This window comes from Arvicanthis niloticus, chromosome 4, assembly GCF_011762505.2.
Source record: "Arvicanthis niloticus isolate mArvNil1 chromosome 4, mArvNil1.pat.X, whole genome shotgun sequence".
Lineage (NCBI taxonomy): Eukaryota > Metazoa > Chordata > Mammalia > Rodentia > Muridae > Arvicanthis > Arvicanthis niloticus.
Genome location: NC_047661.1, coordinates 87385106 through 87409381, shown reverse-complemented (window position 1 = coordinate 87409381; position 24276 = coordinate 87385106). Strand labels below are relative to the sequence as shown.

Below are 24276 nucleotides of genomic sequence, written 5' to 3'. Positions count from 1 at the left end.
CACATGGCTATTGTTTTCATGTCTATATAGCATGTGTACGCATGGTGTCTGAGGAGGCCAGGAGAAAATGTATCCCTGGAACTGCAGTTATGGATGACAGTGAGCTGCCAGGTGGGTGCTAAGAACCACACATGGGTCTTCTGGAAGAGCAGTCAGTGCTCTTAACCACTGAGCCATCTCTCCAGCAACAATTTAATTTTCTTTGTCCAATGACAGAAATTGTAGCCATATGAGAAGAGCTCCAGTGAAGAAGTTCATAGTGCATTCCAAAGTCCAAAAGAAACTACTGAATTTTACAGTTCTCTTACTTATACAGCTTAGGTGTGTAACTATCATTGCAATTGAGATCAAAGCCAAGGCCATTCCTTTTTTTTTTTTTTTTTTTTTTTTTTTTTTTTTAATCCCCTAAATTATTTGCAGTCCTTAACTCCATAAAAAGGGTACTTTCCCCAGACTGTCCATTAAGACACAAAGAGGTAGAGAGGGCCCCCAGGAGTCTTCTGATGGTCCATGAGCAGTGTCCTCATATAAAGGAAGCAAGAGTGTATGTTTCCTTAAGAGACATTAAAAGGCCAGGCAGTGGTGGTGCTTGCCTTTAGTCCCGGCATTCAGAAAGCAGATGCAGGCAGATCTTGAGTTCAAGGCCAGCCTGGTCTACAGAGCTAGTTCCAGGACTACTAGGGCTACATAGAGAAACCCTTTCTCAACAAACACACACACAAACAACAACAACAACAACAACAAAACACTCAAAGACTTAAGTTGGGGGCTGGAGAGATGGCTCAGTGGTTAAGAAGAGCTAGGAAGAGCACTGACTGCTCTTCCAGAGGTCCTGAGTTCAATTCTCAGCAACCACATGGTGGCTCACAACCATCTGTAATAGGATCTGTTGCCCTCTTCTGGTGTGTCTGAAAACAGCTACAGTGTATTCATAAAATAAATAAATCTTAAAAAAAAAAAAAGACTTAAAAATGGACTTACAGTTGTATTAGCATCTATTAACCACTGGGAGGGGCTGGGTTAGTCTGAAGTAACCTTCCCGGATCTAAGGCTAGAGCTGTGTTGCAGAGATCCACCACAATAATTTTAGGACAGTCATGCTCACAGGAAAGGTATTAAGGGCATTAATTACTATCATTTTTGCCTACCAACATAAGAATTTAAAATTATAAGATCACAGACTATTAACAAATATTTTTAAATTTTTTTATTTCAGAATTGCTGTTATGTACAGACATCATAAAAAAACACACATACATATACTGGATATTTTCCATGACTTAAGAGCTGGGAATAAAGTCTACGGGCAATTAGAGCTGAAACTGCCCCACAGAAGTTCGAGGATGGCCCCTCCTTAAATGTCCTTGATCACCTCCTCCAGTTCTTCCTTTGTGAACATGTGGAAATTCTGACCAGGCTGCACCGTGGCTAGCTGCAGAGAAACAGAAAGGGGTTAATAAGCTTGGCTGGGTTCCTTGCTGATGGCCCTAGCTTGGTCAGAAGTGTCAGTGAGGCAGCTGTTTATTAGGAACTAAGGGATCTGCTGTCCTAGGATATCCTTTACAGGCAAGCAGGTCCCTAAAATAACTCTGACTCAAAAATAAAAATTCTTATTGACCAATTTTTCTATTTTAAGGTTAATCTACCATGTAACAAACTGACATTGTTACTTCTTAAAGTTACTTCAGTAAGTTCACAAAGCAACATCAAAGAACACGTGTGTGTGTGTGTGTGTGTGTGTGTGTGTGTGTACATAATTTTGTTGTTTAAAAGATTTCTGTATTTACAGGAGTGTTCTGTCTGTATGCATGCATCAGATCCCACTGTAGGTGGTGAGCTTACATGTGGGTGCTAGGAATTGAACTAAAGACCTCTGGAAGAACAGCTAATATTCTTAACCTCTGAGTCATCTCTCTAGCCCCTTAGAAGTATATTTAAAGTAGGGCCCAGCCCTCAGGATGGCTCAGGAAGTGAAGACACCTGTCACTCAAGCCTGACTGCCTGAATCTGGATCTCAGATCCTGCTGTGGAAGGACCAAACTGATTCTTAAAGAGCTTTTCTCTGCCCTTACAAACATGCCATGGTATGTCTGCCGGCCCTTATACACACCATACATAGGAAATAATGTACATATAACACACACACACACACACACACACACACACACACACACACACACACAAACACACACAAATTGTACTTAGGGGCCAACATGTACTAGGCAAGTACCCTACCACTGAGCTACATTTCCAGCCTCAAAGAAATATATTTAAAGCATATTTATAAACTTCCAAAATGAACTTGTGTGATAATGAGTTACTTAACCATCCTGTGTCACTATTTCCTCACTTGTAAAACAGGAACACTAAATATCCAGAGTTTAAACATCAACCCATGCAAAGTACTTAGGATATTAATAAGGAACAAATAATTGTTAGCTATCATTGTTAGGTACTTTCTCTACAGCTGTCTTTGTGGCAACCTAACAACAAAACCCCGTTATTTTGTTTAAGAGGAGAATGAAGAGAATCCAGTAGCAGTATAGTGGGAAAGCATTTTGAGTATCAGGAATAAACAGCAGCTGGCAGTTCAAATTAACACAAGCAAGCGCATGCGCACATGCACACAAACACACCCCACCCCCATCCCCTCAACTGATACCATCATCCCTGCACAGCAAGAAACCCCAAGTCTGGGGGCAACCTTGACAAATAGGCATTACTTCACATTTGCCTCAAAGGGTTTTGGTGCTTGTTTAACTTAAAAAGATTTATTTTTTTAAGTTTATGCTAATGTGTGTGGGCCTGCATGATTTTATGTGCACCACATGTGTATAGGAGCCTGGAGGCCAGAAAAGAGTGTCAGATTATTGCCTGAAAGTGGAGTTATAGGCAGTTGTAAGCCATCATATGGCTTCTGGGAACCAAGCCTACCTACATTCTCTACAAGACCAGTAAATGTTCTTAACCGCTGAGCCATCTTTCCAGGCCTGTGTGCTTGTTTTAAAAGTCTTTTTTTTTTTTTTTTCATTTTGTTTTTAATTTTAAAATTATACATAAGTGTATTTTATATGTGTGAAAATGTGTGTTCACATATTTAAGTGCATGAGCAGAGGGAGGCCAGAGCAGCCTTGGCTGTTGCTCCTTGGGTGCTGTCTATCTTGTTTTTGCTTAGACATGAAATCTACTGTCTGGGAACACACCAAATATGCTAGGATGCCTGCCTGCCTGCCTGCCTGCCTGTCTGCCTGCCTGCCTGTCTGCCTGCCTGCCTGCCTGCCTGCCTGCCTGTCAAGCCTCAGGGAACCACCTATCTCTGCTTCCTAAACACTGGGATTACAAGCACACACCATCATGCCTGGCATTGTTACATGAATTCTGAAGATCAAACTCAAATCTCTATAAGCATTTTACTAAGTTAGCTCCCAATCCCACTCTACAGCATTTAAAAATAGGATTACTTTTAAAGTTAGCAGACAAAATTAGCACAATCTAGTCTACAATTACTATTTTTTAAGTAGGTAAAATTGTGGGTGTGTGTGAAGACATCTAATAAACTGGTCTGGGTAAAGATTATAATAAATGCTTTCCTCATAAAGCCTGTCTAGTAGATTCTCCCAAAAGATATATCTACACAAAATGCCAGAAGAATTTCAAACACACTTTACAAACCTGTATTAGGCAATGTGCTTTCGTCCCTATAGCCTGTGAGTTCTATTATACCACCGGCACTATAAATGCTACTTCTCTTAAGGCAGACTACCCGAACAGTGTCGTGAGGACAGAGATGCAGCAGCCATATGTGCAATCAAGACTACAGGATTGTTTTGTAAGGTCACTCATGTCCTAAGGGTAATGCTCCCAAAAGATTAAAGGGACTAAAAACAGAAACTGGGCAAATTGAGTAAGATCCTCCAGAAGCAGGAGGCAAATGACTACTAACAGGTTCTGAACCCTGTGCTGCCTTCAGGAAGTTACTCATCACTACACAACTAAAAATAACCAGTATCATTCGCATAATGATATGCATTTACATAATGAATAAGACTCTTTTCTATTTATTTCACTTTACTTTTATAAAACTTCCAGGAAGCAGGTCCACAGATGCTTTTTCCTGCTCATCAATAATCCATGTGTGTACTAGTTACAGGTGCTAGAAAACAGGACTTTAGATAGAGTCCTGCTCTTCACTTACTAAGGATGCTAAATGCCAGAGGCTTTCAATGTCACCCACTGGTAGAATAAGAGTGCTGAGTGTTCAGAAAGGAGAGGCCTGAGAGTCCAGGGAGGAGCTTGGGATGAAGGGTTTCTGAGTTGTGTATCACCTGGTGAGACCATGACAAGGTAACTCCATGAGGATAGGTGGAACAAAAGATGAGGTAAAGAGGAACCCTGGCTCACATCTCATGCAGTGTATATTACAGCAGTGTACAGTACAGAACCTAAGCTGTGGTGGAACACATCTATAAACTCAATCACTAAGCTACTAAAGTCAGGAGGACAGTAACTTTGACTAGCCTGGGCTACACAGAATTTCAGGACAGCCTGGCCCACCTAACAAGATCCTATCAAAAACAAAACATGGTGGCACATGCCTTTAATCCTAGCACTTGGGAGGCAGAAGCAGGAGGACCTCTGAGTTCGAGGACAGCCTGGTCTACAACATGAGATCCAGAATAGCCAGGGCTACACAGCATCAGTTATAGTAGTCAGTACTTTTTACATTTTTTTAAAGCAGTAATACACATATATATCATGTCTCTCGGGGTAACTGCTCTTCTAGCCTGAGCTAGTATTTAAGTGTAGTCCAGCAATCATTTCCCTCATTCTTATCTCCCTTCTTCCTACCTGTAATGCCTTGCACCTTAATATTCCTCACTCTCCTTAATATTTCAGTTACACTCACCCAACAATCCCTAGGCAAATACAGGACATCTTTTCCTGTTTATTTCAAAACCTACACATGTATTCATTGCCTCCTTTTCTATTTACTGTTAACACCTTAAAAACAACATCCAGAATCCAACCTAAGCTTTTCCAATTTTTTATTATTTGCACACTCCCCATTCCACAACGAAACAGAGAAAAGAAAAGAATCCTGTTTGATTTTACAAGGCTGGGGCAGGAACCCAGAACCTTGGGCTAGGTAGGCACTCTACTGTTGAACCACACTCCAGTCTTCTGATCCTTCCCAATGCTACTTTTCTCTTTTCAGACATAAGCTCTTCCAGGATGCTTCCTCACATCCTCCTCTAGGCCTATGTTAACATGGAAAGCTGTTCTTACTGCATCCACAAGTTCCACACACAACCTTATTATCTGTGTGTACATAGCACAGCACTTAGCTAGGGACTGGATTTCCTATATTCTTTCCCTGAATCTGGCATACTACCTAAAACAAAGCTGGCCACATATATTAGGGTCTAAAGAACAATTCATTTTATTTTTTGAAACACCTTTGTTTGTACTGTCTTTCACCCCTTTACAATTTCCTATCATCAATTTCTTTTTGTTTCTTTAGTGCTGTGTTTCTGCTGACATTCATCAGTCCTAAGACAGAAGCACACACAGTCCTTTCCTTCACTCTTAAATCCACTGCACCCTGGCTCCCACCATCACCACTTCATTAGCACTGACTAGGACACAAATGCTATCAATGACCTAAAAACAGAACAGGCAAAATATGTTTTCTTGAAGTAGCCAGCCTTTACCAATGGGTGTGAGGCAGGAAACAGTACCTCAATGTTAGTTGCGTTCAGCTTCTCCTCCATGACTTGCTTGAGGATGATGAGTGAAGACTTGATGGCCTCCTTCAGGGTCATAGACTTCAAAGAGAAATGAGCTGTTAGTTTAACATCATCCCTTCCTTCAACCCTCCCCGCATCTCTGAAGAAACAACTTAGCTGATATTAATAAACTTTACATCCTAATTTGTATAATGTAGTACATTATGTAATAATGCAAATACTCAAGTATATATAGAACATACTTAGTCACAAGAGAAATGTCCTGCTTTGCTATACTAACTCTCATATAGTAAATCATCTTTGAGAAAGAGGAAAGAAAAGACTGAACATCCCTAGTACATATCTGAATTTGATTTAGAGGATGATATAACCTGGGGAACAGCCTAATAATACCCAAGTGACCTAAAAAGGCAATCCAATGATTCAGAAAATTCACTGTTCATTTTATTTACCTGTCTTAGGGTTCCTATTGCTGTGATAAACACCATGACCAAAGCAACTTTGGAAGGAAAGGGTTTGTTTCATCCTAGAACTCTCAGGTCATGCTCCATCACTGAGCGAAGTAGAGACTATGGAGGAATGCTGCTTACTGGCTTGTTCCTCCTGGCTTGCTCAGTTTGCTATCTTATATATCCCAGAACCAGAGATGGCACCACCTGCAGTGAGCTAGACCCTCCCATAGTAATCACTAATTAAGAAAACACCCTACAGACTTTCCCACAAGCTAATTTGATGAGGCATTCTTTCATTTCAAATTCTTCTTCTCATATGGTTCTACCTTGTGTCAAGGTGAATATAGTAACTGATGACACAATGTACCCACCGCCCCCACCCTAATGATGTTATTGACTTACACACTTATACACTTACACACACACACACACACACACACACACACACACACACGGCAATTAACAATTTTCTCCACATATGAGATCTACATTACAAGCAAACTGCATTTAACTGTGTTTTGTTTTGCTGCACTTAGCAATACTGCAGGTCTGTGGCGACCTTATATTGAACAAACTTACTGGGAACATTTTCTAAAAGCATAGGATTATTTTGTGTCTCTGTTATTTTTGATTAATTCTCACAATAGTGTCATCTGTTTGGGAACCATTTTTTCCTCTCTTTTGTGTCCATATTTTCAGGTATGTGCCAATGCATGGGTGGTGGGGTTGCATGTGCACCCATCTGGAGGTCAGAGGACAACCTTGGATGTTAGTCAGGTACCTTGTTGAAATCAATCTCTCTCTGGCCTGGAATTCACCAAGTAGGGTAAGCTGCCTAGCAAGTCAGCTCCAGTGATCCACCTTTCTCTGCCTCCCCAGCACTGGGATTAAAAGCCTGTACTACAAGGCCTAGCTGGCCCCTCCATTTTTAAAGGATTTTTTTTTTAATGATGTCCGTCTTTGTGTGGGTATACACACGAGTGCAGGTACCCTCAGAGACCAAAAGAGTGTCAGATTCCCTAAAGCTGCAGTTACAGGTGACTGAGAACTGAACTTCAGTCCTCTGGGACAGCAGTGTGTTCTCTTACCCATTGAAGCATGTCTACAGCTCCCCTAGCTTTATTAATGTGGTTTCTGGGGATCATGCTTACAAGAGAAGCACTACACTAAGACAGATCCTGGAAACCTAGCAAGTCACCTGTGACGCTATTGCTCTAATTGCTCGAGTGCCACAAGCCACATTGGAAGTGTCAACCTTAACAGTGTAACAGATGTTCTCACTGCTGTACTGCCCATCTTTTGGCAGGATTTTTCTACATTCCCAAGACCCAATAATACTGACATGAGGTCAATTAGTAACTGTAATAACGTTTAAGGATGCCAGTAAAAGGAAGAGTCCCATGCCTCTCACTTTAAATCAAAAACTAAAAATGATAAAGCTTAGTACAGTTTATCAAGATTTGCGTCAGGCTGAAAGCTAGGGCTCTTGTGCCAAATAGTTAAGCAAGCTGTGAAAAAGGGGGAAAAAAAAAACCCACCCTTTTTTTAAAAACCAATTTTATTGGGCTAGGGAGATGGCTCAGAGGTTCAGAGTATTGACTGTTCTTCCAGAGGGCCTGAGTTCAATTCCCAGCAACCACATGGTGGCTCACGATCATCTGTAATGAGGTCTGGCGCCCTCTTTTGGTGTGCAAGCATATATATAGGGGAACACTATGTATACATAATAAATAAATCTTTGAAAAACAAAATCAAACAATTGTATTTGTGTGTACAGGTACTCATGGGACCCAGAAAATGACATCAGATCACTTGGAGCTGGTGTTTCTGGCATTTGTGAGCGACAAATGTAGAAACTCGGATCTGAACTCATGACCTTTGATAGAGTGGTAAGTACTCTCAACTGTTGAACTATGTCTCTAGGCCCAGAGGAAAACCTCTGATGGAAATTCAAAGTGTTACTCCAGAGAACAGGTGACTGGTAAGAAAGTAAAGCACTGTGGGCATGAGGTTGCATACCATTAATCCAACACACAGGAGGCAGAGGAAGACAGATCTCTGCAGGGCCTGAGGCCATCTAGGTCAGCTATAGTCATACAGTAAAACCCTGTCTCCAAAGAGGCAGGGAGAGAGGGAACAAAGAGGGAAGGTGGAAGAGGAGAGGAGACAGAGGGAGTAAGGAAAAAGGAAAAGCCCATTAAGATGGGTTGGAGAGTTGGCTTAATGGTTAAGAGCATTTACTGCTCCACCAGAAGACCTGGATTCAATTCACAGCACACACATGGTGGCTGAAAACCATGTACAACTCTAGTTCTACAGGATATGACACCTTCTTCTGGCCTCCATGGGCACTTCATGTACACGTTACATAAGACATTATATATATATATACATATACATACACACACACACACACACACACACACAGGTAAAACACTGACACACACAAAATAAAAATCTTAAAAAAAAAAAAGAAGCAAAACTGCTTTCTAAAGTGCTGATATGGAGAAAGTTTTAGTGATTCTGAACAAATCAAACAGGTTAAACCAAAGCATAACCCACAGTGAAGCCCTAACCTCTTTAAATCAACAAAAGCTGAGTAAAGAAGCTGCAGCAGAGAAGCTGGAGGCAGCAGAGGTCAACTTGTGCGGCTTGAGAAAAGCCATCCAGGCTGCAGTGCCTCCATTTCGAGTATCAGAGTTCCAGCACCAGGCACAGAGTGAACAGCCTCATCTATCTGTGCAAGTGACGCAGCCCTCCTTGTCCTTCTTATACCATGAAATTTAGCTGATAAAGCACGGAAGAGCCTGAGCACCAATCAAATTTTGGAATGAAAATTCTGTGCGTAGACGCTATCAAACACCATCATATGCTACAGCTAGATTTTTCATGAAAGCAACAGTTAACAGTTAATGCCATAGACTCCCCTGAATCCCTTTAAGAAGCTGTCACAGCTACACCCTTAACAGCCATCAACACAAAGGTAACGCTCCATAGCAAAAGAATTACAATTTGCTAAAGGCTCATATGATTATCATTTTTAGCGATAAAAAATTGCAATTAAATTATGAGAATCTTTCAAAGACATAATGCTATTATACACTGTGGTGCTGTAAACGAGCAATGTTTGCCACAGGTTTTGATATCTGAGTGCTTGGTCCCCAGCTGGTGCTGTTTGGGGAGGTTTAGGAGGTGTGGTTTTGCTGGAGCAAATATTCACTGGGGGCAGGCTTTGAGAGCTTAAAGCCTCACCTTACTTCCAGTTTGCTTTCTTTTCTTTGTGCTTGCATTGAAGATGTGAGCTCTCGACTTCCTGCTCCTGGAGCCTTGCATGCCACTTGCTGCCATGCATTCCCATAATGATGGACTCTTAGTCCTCTGGAGCCATAAGCCCAAATAAATTCTTCCTTCTATAAATTGCCTTGGTTATGGTGTTCTATCATGGTAATAGAAAAATAACTAATATAGTCATGTTAATAGTTACCGTATAATGTAAACCTAACTTTTGTATACTTATTTATATGCCAAACTCAAACTCTTAAATATGCCTATGTTAGGTGCTGATGTGAGCAGCTATTCCCTATGTGACCCACCTGGGCGTCGCAGCCTTCAACCATAGCTATGAATTACAAAAACCCAAACCTTTCTCTTCTAGAAAGGAAGTATCAACTGCTCACTTGCCTCAATATCCACACTAGGCATTGTCAACTGATAAGTGAAGCTGTCAGGATAGAGGACAAACATTGTGCTATAGTCAAAGCATAAAACATTATTCAGCAAAAAGATAAAAACAAAGAAAACCTAACAATACAACAAGAAAGCTGGGCCTGGTGGCACACACCTTTAACCCCAGAGCTAGGGAAGCAGAGGTAAGGGGATCTCAATGAGTTGGAGACCAGCCTGGTCTACCTAGCAGGATATCTACAACTACATAGAGAGAACCTGTCTCAGAAACTAAAAAAGCTCAGTGGTAAAGCACATTAGTGTGGAAAGCCCTGGCTTCAATTCCAGCATAAACTCACAAAAGTCAAAGTGACAAACTATGTTAATGTCACTTATGAAAAGGACAAGAACAAACAAACCTATACTGGTAAACAGTTGCAAATGAGGAGAAAGATTAATAAGCGCTTTGGCAGAGAAATTGTGTTCTGTGTCTTGTTTTAGGTTGTGATTCCAATGTGGCACACAAATGTCAAAACTTAGAATAAAGCTCTTCAGGTCTATAGTTTTACTCACACAGACGTTAAACACTGACTTTAAAGATAACAAGGAGAGTGGTGGATTACCTTGTGGTAAACTTCTTGCAAGGAGCTCTGGGCACCCTCTGAAGCAGAGCCAATTGCTCGAGCATCACACTGTACAAAGGTCCCAGATGGGTCCATGTGAAACCTGAAAGTACAACAATGCTTAAGAGGACCTCTTATGCCACAACGCCTCAGTAAAAGCAGCCTAAGCATTTACCTGGTAGCCAGGATGTGCCACTGAAATACTGAGGCCCGGGCCCTAAAGACCTTTTATTTTGAAAAAACAGTTCTTTTAAAAGGTCCTGACTTTTAAATATATACACCTACGAACACATGGAAATGTTACAATAAAACCTATTTTGTGTGCTAAACAAAAAAATTTAAATTTAATATTCAAACTAAATGTTAAAACAATATTTGTTTTTTAAAAAAGAAGAAAACCATTAACTTCTCAGGACCTTGGGTGAGAGAATAACAGAGTATATATACATAACCATGGCCCTTATATACACCGAAGACATCAACAGGAAAATGACCGTGGCATTTACCTGTCTTATTTGTAATACACCACCAATGTGAAAACGAGAATCAGACAGAAACAGTAATAAGGTAACTTCTAATTCTTCAAAGAATTAGCACTGGTTCTACAGAGGTTTCTTCATGGATCCCCAAAGTAACAGCACAAAATCACTGGCTCAGAAGCCCTACTTTTCATCAATTATTGCTTCTTTTCCTTTTATTTTTTTTATCTCATTCATTCATTCATTCATTCATTCATTATTTGCCTGTTTCTCTCTCTCTCTCTCTTGGTTTTATTTATTTTATGTAGGTGAGTACACTGTAACTGTCTTTAGACACATCAGAAGAGGGCATCAGATCCCATTATAGATGGTTGTGAGCCACCATGTAGTTGCTGGGAATTGAACTCAGGACCTTTGGAAGAGCAGTCAGTGCTCTTAGCCACTGAGCCATCTCTCCAGCCCCAAGTTGGCTGTTTTTCAAGACAAGGTTTCCCTGTGTAGCCCTGGCTGGCCTCGAACTCATGTAAATCCACCTGCTCCTGCCACCAGTTTCTTTCCCACCCCAAAGCAGGGGTGGGAAATGGTACTTACAGCTGGGGTCCTTTCTCATCAACTCCTCCAAACAACAATGCTACTCCAAAGGGACGAGACTAGAACCAAAAAGAATTAACTTAGAAGAGGCTACAAATAATGACAGTCCTCAGAAATGTGTGCAGAGGACAAACGTTCTCAGTCCTACAGAACAGCTAGCAGCTCACAGGCATCAGAACTCACTCACCATGGCACCTGGGTCTGCATCTTCTTCTCCAAACTGCAAAGCCAGATTGGACACGGCCTGGGTCACACTCTCAACTGTCATTGTCTCATTATAGGTGAACCAGTGGTTCTAGAAAACGGGTAAAGAAAGATACTGCTTCTTGGTAAGAAGGAAACTTACACTGACCATCAGTACACTTTTCTTGATTAACATTAGCCACTGAGTGCTGAGTGCTTGAGATTATATCAGAAGAGGAAAGGCTCTGACTGCCAGATACTATGGCACATGCCCATGATCCCTGCCCTCAGGAGGATGATGAGTTTAAAGCCAGTCTGAGCTGGTCACAGAAAGACCAGTCTCAAGAGGGAGCAGGGAAAAGTGAAGGGGAGGACAGACGGAGAGGGTGCACACAGATAAGCTCTGGAAATAAGGATGCCCTAGAGGCTGCTACTCTTGCAAAGTAGTAACACCTAAAAACAAAGCAGCAGGTTTAGTCTTTTCACAAAGTCAGTGTAAATAACCAAGTAAGTGTCAATTTTCTTGAAATACTCACCTTACCCTGTTAAGAGTTTATGTTAAATTATTCTTACTAAGTATAAAGAACCAACTTGGAAATATGTACAAAAACTTCTACCTTGTGATTAGTTGTTTCCCTTATTAGCCTACTACAGTCAAAGCACAGATAGCCAAGGATTTGTTTATGGGTTTTTGTTGATTTAAAAAATAATAATAATCAACAATCCTAACCAGTATTTGTCACCCAGTACAAATCATTGCTTATCAGATAAGAACAATTTTACAAGCCTGGCAGAAGAGGTGGCTGCCAGAATATCCTTTTTCTATGACCAGATCCCGCTATGATGGTCCCACAGATAGACCCTCAGTGCATGCTTTATGTAAGGTAAGCCTAGAAGAAGCAAGAGGCTGTAGGCTCTATTGACCAGAGCTTGCTTTAAGTTGCAATGGCTAGAGAGCTAAATCCTAAGTCCCAAGGGTTTTAGCAGGGGAATGGATCCAACACTCCCAAGAGCCATGTCTACTATCAGCACAGACACCTGCAGGTAGCTTTGTGCACTAAACAATGAAAAGCAGAGAAGATGCTGATTTTACCTGTGTCTCCACTCTGGCTTTATCAATTAAAGTTTTAGCATCAGCAATTAGCCCACTCATGGCACAACCTGCAATATAAAAGCAACAGTGAGCAATCGGCCAAACCCTCTAGAACTTTCATCCACAGCCACTAAGTAAATACTCTCTCCTTTCTCTACTCCTGGAGTACTCTGATATGGACACAGATGTTCACCAATATATTCATCATGATGACAGTAAACCCCCTAAAACTGTGAGCAAGCCAGAAGAAAAACTCCTTAAGTTGTCTGGTATCTGGTCACAGTGTAGAAAAAGTATGAGAACACTCATGACCACTGAAGCCAGACAAAACTCCTTCCTCCTTCACATCCTTACTAAGCACACACTGTGCACCACCACAAATAAGACCATCAGTTCCTGAAAGACAAGTGCCATGCCTCCCTCTCTATATCCATGGAGTCTAACACAATGTTTTCTCTGTTGAGTGAAGTAACACTGATCTACCTCCAAAAAAGAGTTGACCTGAGATATGGCAGACAACATTCCAATTGTAAGATCTGTTTCACTAGCTGTGAAAGGGAATATTAAGCTCCCAGTTACCATAGCATTATGGCTTTTGAGCAATTAATTACTTTGCAAATGTTTTAGTAATTGGGCTGAGTAGGTAAGATAAGCAAAGCTGGACAGCCAACTACAACACAAAGATGTAACTGTAAAAGTATGTATCTTTTAATGCTACATTGTCAAGAACCAAAGCAAGAAAATCATACTAAAGACAAGAGAAAGGGCAGAGAGAATCCCAGCACTTGGGAGGCAGAGGCAGGTGGATTTCTGAGTTCGAGGCCAGCCTGGTCTACAGAGTGAGTTCCAGGACAGCCAGGGCTACACAGAGAAACCCAGTCTCAAAAACAAAACAAAACAAAACAAAACAAAACAAAACAAACCACCAAAAAGCAAACAAACAAACAAACAGGGGCAGAGAGAGCCAGGAGGGAGAACAGTTACGTCTCACACACAGGAACAGGCTGGTCTAGTCAAGTCAAAGTTCATATGACTCTTCTAACATTCTGAACCTTACACACTCCAAAGTCTTTGAAAATTACTTTCTTCTCAGTGGACATTACAATTTTCCACACTTTCGGTTCCAGCTAGCTTACTACCAAGGTAACATGCATGAATTAACACACAGCCATCACAGGAACCAGCCAAAGAGCCAATCTTTATGTATTTAAATATTGTATTTGCCATAGACTGGGTTATAGTTCAGTGGCAGAGTGCTTGCCTAGCATGTGAGAGTATCTTGGGTTCAATCCCAAGCACTACAAAAAATAAAATAGACGAAAAGACTTTCTGGTGGTAGGTTAAGATAACTGAGTCCTGAGGCTGCTTCCCACTGCCTAAATTTATGTACAGTGGCCTCCTGCCTTGAACATAATAGCAAATAAAAAGATAAGCCATTTGCTGTGTGAACCTCTCTGGGATCACAGAAGATTGATTAACCCACACCAGACCCTATAATAGCTTCCACTTATTACTTACCTATATGAGCATCGATCTCTACAATCTTCTCAATGCTGCTAGGCTCCATTAGCGGGGAGGTGATTCTCTTCTCCACAGCTAGACATACGCCCTCTGAAGTCTGAATGCCAATGGCTGTAGAACCAAGCTAAAACAAAACAAAAAACCAAAACTCATGCTGTGGTTATCACATACAGCTCAAAGAAATCCCTGTACACCTTCATAAGTAGAAACTCAGTTATCCATACCTGGGATGCAGGAAGAACAGAAAGCACCTAATAAACACTACACTGTTTCCTTGAATATCAAAGGCATTTACAGAATCCTGTACTTGTGCTTACCTCAAATGAGCAAGGTTGGTCCCCAGTATCAAAAATGGGGTGGGATATCCAATAAGGTCAGAACACATCTGAAAAATTATCTATGTTAACACTAGTACTGAGAGGAAAAAATTTAAAGTTCTAATCATAGGTTTTTGTTTGTTTTCTTCTGGAATTGGTGGCTTTTACAAACTCTGCCATCTGTATTAGTCTGTTTATAGGTTATGTTCCCCAAACCCATATCACCCTGGAAAATAAAAGAGGAAAGGAATAGGAACAGAGTAGACGACCATCCTCACTAACCACAGGGAAACACTAACTTAATCCAAAGTCACTAGCAGTCCACAATGTAGTCAAGTCACCTCTTCATCCCCATGTCACCTACACACCTCATCACTATGTATTCAACTGTCTGCAAAATGAAGACAATGATAACTCCACAGAGAAAATGGTACCTACCACATAATCAACACGTGTTCCTGTTACATGCCCCACTGCCCAATCTCTTTGTTGTGAAATGGTCCCATCATACAACTCAAGCCAGATTGAAGCCAGATTTTCTTTTTTTCTTTTGTGAAAGAGGCCCTGGCTGTCCTAGAACTCCCTCTGTATACCAGGCTGGTCTCAAACTCATAGAGATCCACCTGCCTCTCTGCCTCCCAAGTGCTGGGATTAAAGGCATTTGCCACCATGGCCCAGCTCAGGCTGAAATTTTCTATGTAGACCAGGTTTATTTCTACCTCCTAAGATATGAGCCACACTTAGCATCTTTGTCTCATCTTTAGTCTCTTGCTCTGAATGGATCTTTTATTGATAAACCGAGGGGAAAGTGTTATTTTTACTGTTTATCTCGAGAACTGATACACTCGGTATTGCCTTTATTTAAAAACCAAATGAGTTTCTCATGATCTAATGCTAGCCTTCATCTCCAATTTTATTACTCACTACCAATTAACTAACCCTTTAGGTACAACTTCACACAACTGTTCAAAGTACTACATAACTAGCAGCACACTAGCACCCTTCCTGAAGCTGTCTCCTGTGGAGTGTACTCTCCTCTGCCTCTCCAAATTTATCCACTAAATTTGGATACGATCTCCTAAGACCATGCTTTTTTCCCTGCATTTCCACTATATCAACTTATTTCTATACAACAATGTCCCACCAACTGTGAACATTGGTTAAACCTGTTATTGTAATAGTAATAAAAAAAAGACCCGCAGAATTCCGTAAATCTTTTAAAAAGTTTTAAATCACTTTTATTTATGTGTTACTTTGTGTGTATGTTCCCTTGTGTGAGATGCCTGCAGAGGCCAGAAGATGTCAGAGCCTGAGGCCTAGAATTACAGGGGTTGTGAGTCACCCAACCTGAGTTCTGGGAACTGAACTCTGGAAGAGCAGCAATAACTACTCTTAACCACCGAGCCATTTCTCCAGCCCCTCCATGAATCCACACAAAAAAAACCATGTTTGACCTGTCTTTAGACTGAACGTGGTCAAAATATTTGATTTTTTTAAAAAATTTATTTTATGTATATGAATACTCTATCTGCATGCCAGAAGAGGGCATTGGAACCCATTACAGATGGTTGTAAGCCACCATGTGGCTGCTGGGAATTAAACTCAGGACCCCTGGAAGAGCAGTCAGTGCTCTTAACTGCTAAGCCATTTATCCAGCCCCAGTCAAAATATTTCTGACAAAATACATGACATGAAGCACCTTAAAGGAGAAAGGGTTTATTTTTGCTTATGGACACAGTCCACCCCACTGGGGAAGGCATGGTGGCAGGATGGGGAGCTGCTGCACACATCGTCAGGAAGGACAATGCGTGCTAGTGCAAGCTTTTTCTTTTTATGAACTACAAGAGCACAGCCCACAGAATTAGGGTAGGCCTTCCCACCACAATTAACTGAAGGCTTGCCTCCTCAGTGACGCTAGACCCCGTTGACAATCAATATTAACGAGTACAATGCATACAGGTTACTCTCAAATACGCAACCATGAATGAACAGTTCTACTAACACAAGTGCTGATTAGCTCTACACAAGTTATGTGTAAGCTATTTGAGAGGTTGCACTGACTATTCTCAATCCTCTAGGCAACTGTGGGTAGGCAGAGAACAGATATGCAGAAATCTGTCCCATAACAAACAATGTGTAGATGATGCCTAACAATGCTTGTGTTCTAAATGAAAGGTGATAAAGGAGTTGAGAGTGGGGCTGGGAGCCGGCCCAGCAGGTCAGAGCAGCTGCTGCTCTTGCAGAGGACTGGGATCAGCTGGCAGCACCGGCACACTGGATGGTACATAACCATATATAATTACCACGCCAAGGGTTCCAGTGTACTTTTCCTGCCCCTGAAAGCATTACACATGTGGTGCAAATATATGTAAGGAAAACACCCATATAAAAACTAATCTTTAAAAAAAATGCAGTTTAAAGTGCTGTCTCTGGGAAGCTGAAATTAGATGGTAAATTTAGTCTAAAGGACTCTGTTTTTATTACATAATTTATAGAGCCATTTTAATTCTAAAACCACATATGTGAATATCCTAAAAATTAAAAAAAATCTAAAACCACTGCCCAGAAAATTAAACCTAAAACTTATGTGTTCTCTAACTACCATATTTTTAAAACCTGGGCATAGACTGGACTCAGGGCTTCTCTTCTGCTGGGCAAACAGCCTACTACTGTGCTACATCCCAGCTACCCACTTGGAATAGTTTATTGAGGATCTTGAATCCTCAACCAAACAAGACAGGAACAATTTACAAGTATGTTTATGTTTTTTCTACTAACGCAACTCTCAACTGGGGACTCTCTTTCCTGCTACCAACATTCAACAATGCCTGCAGACATTTTGCTTGTATGAAAGGGTAAGTGCTTCTGGCATCTAATAACCCAGAAGCCCCACAACACAAAACACACTTTCAGTCTACTCAATTTGGATTCCAATTTTCCAAAATTCAAAAATTCCAACTATTATAATAAAAAGAGTAGTTGGTTAAAGAAATGTAAAAATATTTTCTAAAAGAATGGCTAAAACACTTTCCCCAAAAGTCCTTTGGCAGTGTGTAAGGCTGTTATGAGATTTCCAAATCTATACGACTGGCTACTATACCTTGATGGCCTCAATGGCATATTCCACTTGAAATAATCTTCCTTCAGGAGAAAAAGTATTCACACCCCTGTAATTAAAAACAGTAAGAATTTTATGAGAAACTGTCAGAAGTATACGGCTAGCCTTTCAGTCTTTTGGTGTACCAACTGTTTTCAAGGCCTTCAACTCTATAAATAGGATGTTCTGAATGGTGACTCACTGCTCCCTAACTCTTCCTTTATCCTACCATATGCTAAGTCATCCCAACTCGTATCAACTCCTCCTCCATGGTAACATCACTTCCATCCTATGTCCTGGTTACCCTTTACCTAACTATTGTAAAAGCCTCCTAACTGGTGCCAACTTGTTCTTCCAATCAATTAATCTTTATAAAAACAACTGTGATGAGGCAACGTCTTAAAGAAAACATTAAAGGCTGACACGGTGGCGCATAAGCATAACTCCAGAACTCACAACACTCAGGCAGCAAGGATTGTCACAAATTACTGACCACTTAGCTCTAGGTCACCCTGGGACATAGGCAATGCCTTGTCTTTTAAAAAGACCAAAAAAGAGAGCTGGAGAGATGGGTCAGCAGTTAAGAGCACTAGGGCTCTTCCAGAGGAAGATGCTGGTTTGATTCCCAGCACTTATATAGTGGCTAAAACCAACTGTTACACCAGCTCTAGGAGATCCAACACCCTCTGGCTTCAAAGGACACCAGGCTTGTACATGGTACATGGACATCCTCAGCCCCCCACAGCCAAAAAAAAAAAAAGGCTGGGCAGTGGTGGCGCACGCCTTTAATCCTAGCACTTGGGAGGCAGAGGCAGGCAGATCTCTGAGTTCGAGGCCAGCCTGGTCTACAGAGTGAGTTCCAGGACAGCCAGGACTACACAGAGAAACCCTGTCTCGAAAAAACAAAAAAAAAAAAAAAAAAAAAAAAGAAGAAAGAAAGAAAACTGACTGCACACAGTGCCTACAGAGTGAGATCCAAATTCTAACAGTCTATTGAAGCTGCCAGTATCTAGCACCATCCTGGTGTTTCCATAGCACCTACTAGTCCCAGAATATGCATCATATATATGTGGTAATCAGCCTGAACTTTTTTCAAGTATGTGTTGTGCCTTTCCGCTGGTCCTCCTTTGTTCGCCCTTTATTATCTGTTGGTTCTCCTGGCTTCTCCTGGTCTTGGTTTATTAAAAATTCTACTTTCTCTGGACCTATTTGAATTATCAGCTTCTTTATGAAGTTTTCCCCCAATCTCCAACAATGAATGCAACCTTTCATCAGAACGTTCAACTTAGTTTCCTCTAATAATATCAATACATACATTTCTGTCTCGTGTTACAGTTACTCTTGCCAACAGGAGTAGGGATCTTGATTCTGCTCACTGCTGTAAAACCAGCTCCCTAAACAGTGCTCCTTGTACAGAGCAAAAGCTCAAGAACATTAGCTAAATAGAGGTCTGTGCTTTAGTCTTAGCAGATACAAAGGATAAACTCCACAAAGCAACTAATACATATAAATAAATGGGCGAAGCTCAATAAAGCCTTTCAGATGAGGATCACAATTTTCTCAAAATTCTATCACCTAAAGATGACTCTCTTCAATGCTCTGGAAGCCAAGTGCTAACGACCATTTTATCTGACAACAGGAAATCGTTTTAAAAGTTCACTTGTGTTTTCTGAATTAGCAGAAGGATTAAAAAATGCCATTCCAGGTGCCACAGTTTTGACAGGTTCAGTATATACTTGCCAAGAAAAGTAACTTCTCATACCACCTGGAACAAAGAAAATGTCTGCTTTCCCTAACTTTTAAAGGAACTCAATGGTTTGCAAAACTGCTCAAAACAGAAAGTGAAAGTTACAGTATCTACAGCATTTATGACAGTATTAGTTAGCATTTTCAAGACTTAAAAGTTTTTAGGTTGTTTGCTTTTTTAATAAGCACAACCACACAGCTTTGACTTTACAAAACATTTAGCCTTCAACACAACACTAAAATTAACTTGCTTTCAACTCCCCCCGACCCCCACCTTTGGTCAAATGGAATCAGCATACTAAAACTCTTCTGAGAACCACTGCACATTCTAGTTCCTACAAAACCAGATTGCAGGCAATATATCCGGGCATAGCTGAAACTGCCTTCCCGCTTAAAAAAAAAAAAGATTAAAATGTACAGCCCAGCACAGATTCCTACAAATTCATTCAACAATCTCTGGTAGCTTTCTGCTCAAGGGAAACTCGTTTCACTTTTCTTTTTCTTAAGCAGTCATACTTAGGTTGAAAAGACGAACGCAAGGCTGGTGAGCCCCAAATCTACTCCAGGTTAAAGGTCGGAGACCGGACCCCTCTCCGCCGCCTGCCCCAAGCAGCCCCAACTTCTCGCTTCCTCCAGGAGTCAGGACTAGCGGTGACTCAGCGGTAGCACAAGTGCAACGGGTCCCCTCCAGTGTAGCTTGGGGAATCTCGCCGGGCGCCTCGGGAACCGGATTCCCCCGGTCCCACCAGACTTGGGTTCTCCGGGCGCCCCATGACACTGCAGAACCCAGGCCGCGGCCCGGGCCCCAGGCCCGCCCACCCAAATCTCGACCTTGCTGCTTCCCGCCGTACGAACCTGTCGTACTCGGACCGAGTGAGAAACATGGTGAGGACAGGAGGAAACGGCAGTGTCTACGCGGGGTTTCCAAAAGCCACAAGACTAAAAGCAGCACCCTAATCAACCACACCGCCACAGCACCAAGGACCCTGCAGCCGTCTGCGCGTGCGCACGCGACCTTTTTAGCCCGCCTTCTCGTACCTCCCTTCTATTGGCTGATCGATATTCTCGCCGCGATGATTGGGCTGACAAGCTTCCTCACCGGACCTGGGTAAACGGGGAGGGCGGGACTAGAGCGCACTTCCGCTTTCCGTCACCCTTGGTTGCTACGGGCGCTGGGACTCGAGGCAACCGGTGAGAGTGAACCTCGCAGAGGTGTGCGCACACAGCGGTTTGGACAGCTGCAAGACTTGGACTGATAGTTGGGTTGTCGGGATCGTGACGTAAGTCTCGCCGGCTCGCAAGACTGCAGCCGGGGGACACCGGTCTCTTACTTCGCGCTCGACCGCCCATCTCTTCGCTGTTTTCCCGACTCTGTGACAACCGAAACCAGCTTTGCTGAGGATTTTTTTGACTTGGGTAGAGATGTGTGCGCTTCCGTGCAGTCTGGACCAGCGTGCCCGGCAATTCTGCCAGCCAGGCTTGTTGAAAAAAGTTTTAAAAGTTGATAGGTTCTAATCTGCAAGAACGTTTCTCAATTTCCTGCATAGGTAAGATTATTTTACGTAGTCTTTCCTGGATTCATACACATACCAGCACCCTAGCTATCCAAATTTCAGACCCAAAGACCCAGAATTCAGGACCGGAGATTTAGATTAATCATTGCTGTTTCATGAAGAATAAATATCTTCATTCGTGTGTGTGTGCTGCTTGTTTCCTCTTCCTAAGGGTACAAGAGCACCTTGAGAGTTTTTTTAGAAACATTATAAATGAATCATATATCAAAGAAATATAGGAGGTTAAGAAGTCGTGGCTCTCTAAGAATGTAACTCGGTGACAGAGTACTTTCGTAGGATGCATGAACCTCTGCCCAGTCTTGGCGGAGTGAGGTGTAAAGTGGTCAGAGTACAAAGTTTCAGGTAAGATTAATACCTGGTGGAGATATATACCAGGATGACTAGAGTTATCTTACACTTGAAATTTTTCTAAGAAGATAGATTTTAATCACTACCAAAAAAAAAAAAAAGGCAGGATGTAGTGAATGTTAATTTAACTTAATCATGCCATATATATATATATATATATATATATATATATATATATATATATAGAGAGAGAGAGAGAGAGAGAGAGAGAGATATGTATATCTCAAAACATAATTCTGGTGGCTAGAGAGATAGCCTAGCAGTTAAGAGCACCTGGTGCCCTTCTAGATGCTCGATTCGGTTCTCAGCATTCTTGTCCGGCTGCTCATAACCACCTTTTATTCTAGCTCTAGGGGATCCACTGCCTTTTTCTGGCCTCTGCTGGTACCTAAATAGGTGCCATACATAACACACACACACACACACACACACACACACACATTTAAAAGCCTTTTTAAAAAATATTCTGGGTTGGATGTGATAGTGCCTTTAATCCCAGCACTCAGGAAGCAGAGGCAGGGGATCTCTGTGAGTTCAAGACCAGCCTGGTATACCTAGTGAATTCCAGGCCAACCAGGGCTATGTAGAGAGACTCTGTCTCAAAAATAATTTTTTAAAACATCATTTTTTTTTTATATTGTAAATGTAGGCAACTGCTGTTTGTCAGTTATACCTTCATGAAGGGGAAGTCATAGGAGGGAGGAAGAAGCCAGGTAATGGGCCATTTTTTTCTGAAAGGGAAATCTAGTTCTTTGTTTTGTTTTTAGTGCAAGTACTTACTTTTAGCCTATGCTGTCTTGAAACCATGTGGCTTAGGTTGTCCTAGAACTCAAAGCAATTTTTCTGTCTCAGCCTCCCAAATTCTGGGATTACAGGTGGTCAACACTGAATGCAACTCTAGCTGACTGTGGATAAAAAAGGAAAGCTGCTTTTTCTTGCAGCCTCTGAGTTCAGTGAGAGACCTTGTCTCAAAAAATAAAGTGGGAAGTAATCGAGGAAGACACAGATGTCTCTTAAGCTGTAAGTGCTCTCTCACACACATATTCACATCACTTTTTTGCTGTAGTAGTTCACAAAATGTCTTGCCTATAATTATTCAATAAATGACTCCTTCATGAACAGTTAAGCCAGATGTCCTTCCCAGGAAAATAATGCAGGAGCCAGAGGAAGACAGATGGAAATGTTCTTATTCATGAGTAACAGAAGAGGCAAGGATCAAGTTTCAATCTCGGGTCCTGAACCTTGGACCTTCAGGTCTGGATCTTGTATGGGGTGATGGTATATGTGTGAATCCAAGGGAGGCTTGACAAAATAACCTCAACCATGTAGAAGTTTGGTTTGTATTTGTACTTTCTTATCAGCTAAAACCTACAAAGGTGCAGACCAGGACTATGATGACCCACTGGTAAAAGGCACCTACCATCAATCCTCACACCCTGAGTTCCATCCCCAAGACCTGCATTGTTAAAGGAGAGAACCAACTCCTGCAGATTTTCCTCTGACCTCCACACACGCACTTTCTTGTCTACTTGATACAACCTAGAATCACCAGGGAAGAGGACCCTGCACTGAAGAATTGCCTAAATCGGACTGGCCTGAAGCTATGTCTGCAGAACATTGTGTAAGAGCTGAGCATGCGCTTGAGAGTGAGCAAGCCAGCAGCCGCTCTCCTCATGTGGCTCTGCTTCTACTCACTTACGTTTCTGTCCTGACTTCTCTCAGTGATCGACTGTGACCTGGAAGTAGAAACCAAATAAACCCTTTCCTCCCCAAGGAGGAAAACAGAAAGCAAACTAGAATACATTCCACAGCACTTGTGTCCATACAGATTTATTTATTTTATTTATATAAGTGTACTGTAGTTTCTTCAGACATACCAGAAGAGGACATTGGATCCCATTACAGATGGTTATGAGCCACCATGTAGTTGCTGGGAATTGAACTCAAGACTTCTAAAAAGGCAGTAAGTGCTCTTAACCACTGAGCCATCTCTCCAGCCCCTGTAATTTGAATTAAAACAAACAAAAAACCCTACCAACTTTTCTCAGCAATATGCCAGGTTGGCTGAGGCACCCTCTGTACTGTACACATCTCTGCCCCCCAAAAGCTATTAAGAATCTCACCAGGCAGTGGTGGTAGTACACTTCTTTAATTCCAGCATTCAGAGGACAGAGGCCGGTGGATCTCTGAGTTTGAGGCCAGCCTGTTTTATTTACACAGTGAGTTACAGGACAGCTGGGGTTACATAGAAACCCTGTCTTGGGGGAAAAAAGAAAGAAAAGGAAAAAAAATCCTAGTTTGAAATCATTAAAAAAAACCAACCAACCAACTTATAATTACCCAACTTGCAAATCTTTTTTACTATTTGGAAAGTAGAAAATTTCTCTCTCTTTCTCTCTCTCTTTCTCTCTTTCTCTCTCTCTCTCTCTCTCTCTCTCTCTCTCTCTCTCTCTCTCTCTGTGTGTGTTTGTTTCTTGTTTTGAAGCAGAGTTTCTCTGCATAGTCCTGGCTGTCTTGGAACTCGCTCTGTAGAACAGGGTGGCCTCTGTCTCCCTAGTGCTGACATTAAAGGTGTACGCCACCATGCCTGACAAAATTTTTACTTTAAATAGCTTCTGGAAAGTGTATTACCTCTCCAATAACTTTTATAAAGACACAGTAAAAAGGTAATGGGCTATGTTTCTGAAATGTAGCCACAAAGAACACCTCAAACTTTGCATGGAATTAACAAAGGCAGAGAATGGGTACTTAGATAATGGGAAGGTAGAGAGTCTGCCTTCTGCAGGTAATTTAAGGCCTTGTGTTTGTTTTTAATAAGCCTGGTGGGGGTACTCACCTGTAA

The 24276-nt window shown here is 41.6% G+C and overlaps 1 protein-coding gene and 1 long non-coding RNA gene across 3 annotated transcripts; one reads left to right on the top strand and one right to left on the bottom strand.

Moving 5' to 3' along the window:
* Positions 1-1192: 1192 nt before the first annotated feature.
* Psma5 (proteasome 20S subunit alpha 5) lies at positions 1193-20531 on the bottom strand. The gene is made up of 9 exons (XM_034501329.2): positions 20368-20531; positions 17770-17836; positions 14350-14476; positions 12832-12899; positions 11743-11850; positions 11556-11614; positions 10486-10588; positions 5739-5825; positions 1193-1432 (listed from the first exon to the last, which is right to left on the bottom strand). Exons 1-9 carry the CDS (start codon positions 20394-20396, stop codon positions 1355-1357), a joined length of 726 nt encoding a protein of 241 aa, XP_034357220.1. The 5' UTR covers positions 20397-20531; the 3' UTR covers positions 1193-1354.
* Positions 20532-20583: 52 nt separating this feature from the next.
* LOC143442105 (uncharacterized) lies at positions 20584-23468 on the top strand. 2 transcript variants are annotated; one of them, XR_013110030.1, is made up of 2 exons: positions 20584-21059; positions 22310-23468. It is a non-coding gene; the product is annotated as an uncharacterized LOC143442105 (long non-coding RNA). The 2 variants fall into 2 exon arrangements; XR_013110029.1 differs by having other exon boundaries at positions 22287-23468.
* The last annotated feature ends 808 nt before the right edge of the window (positions 23469-24276 follow it).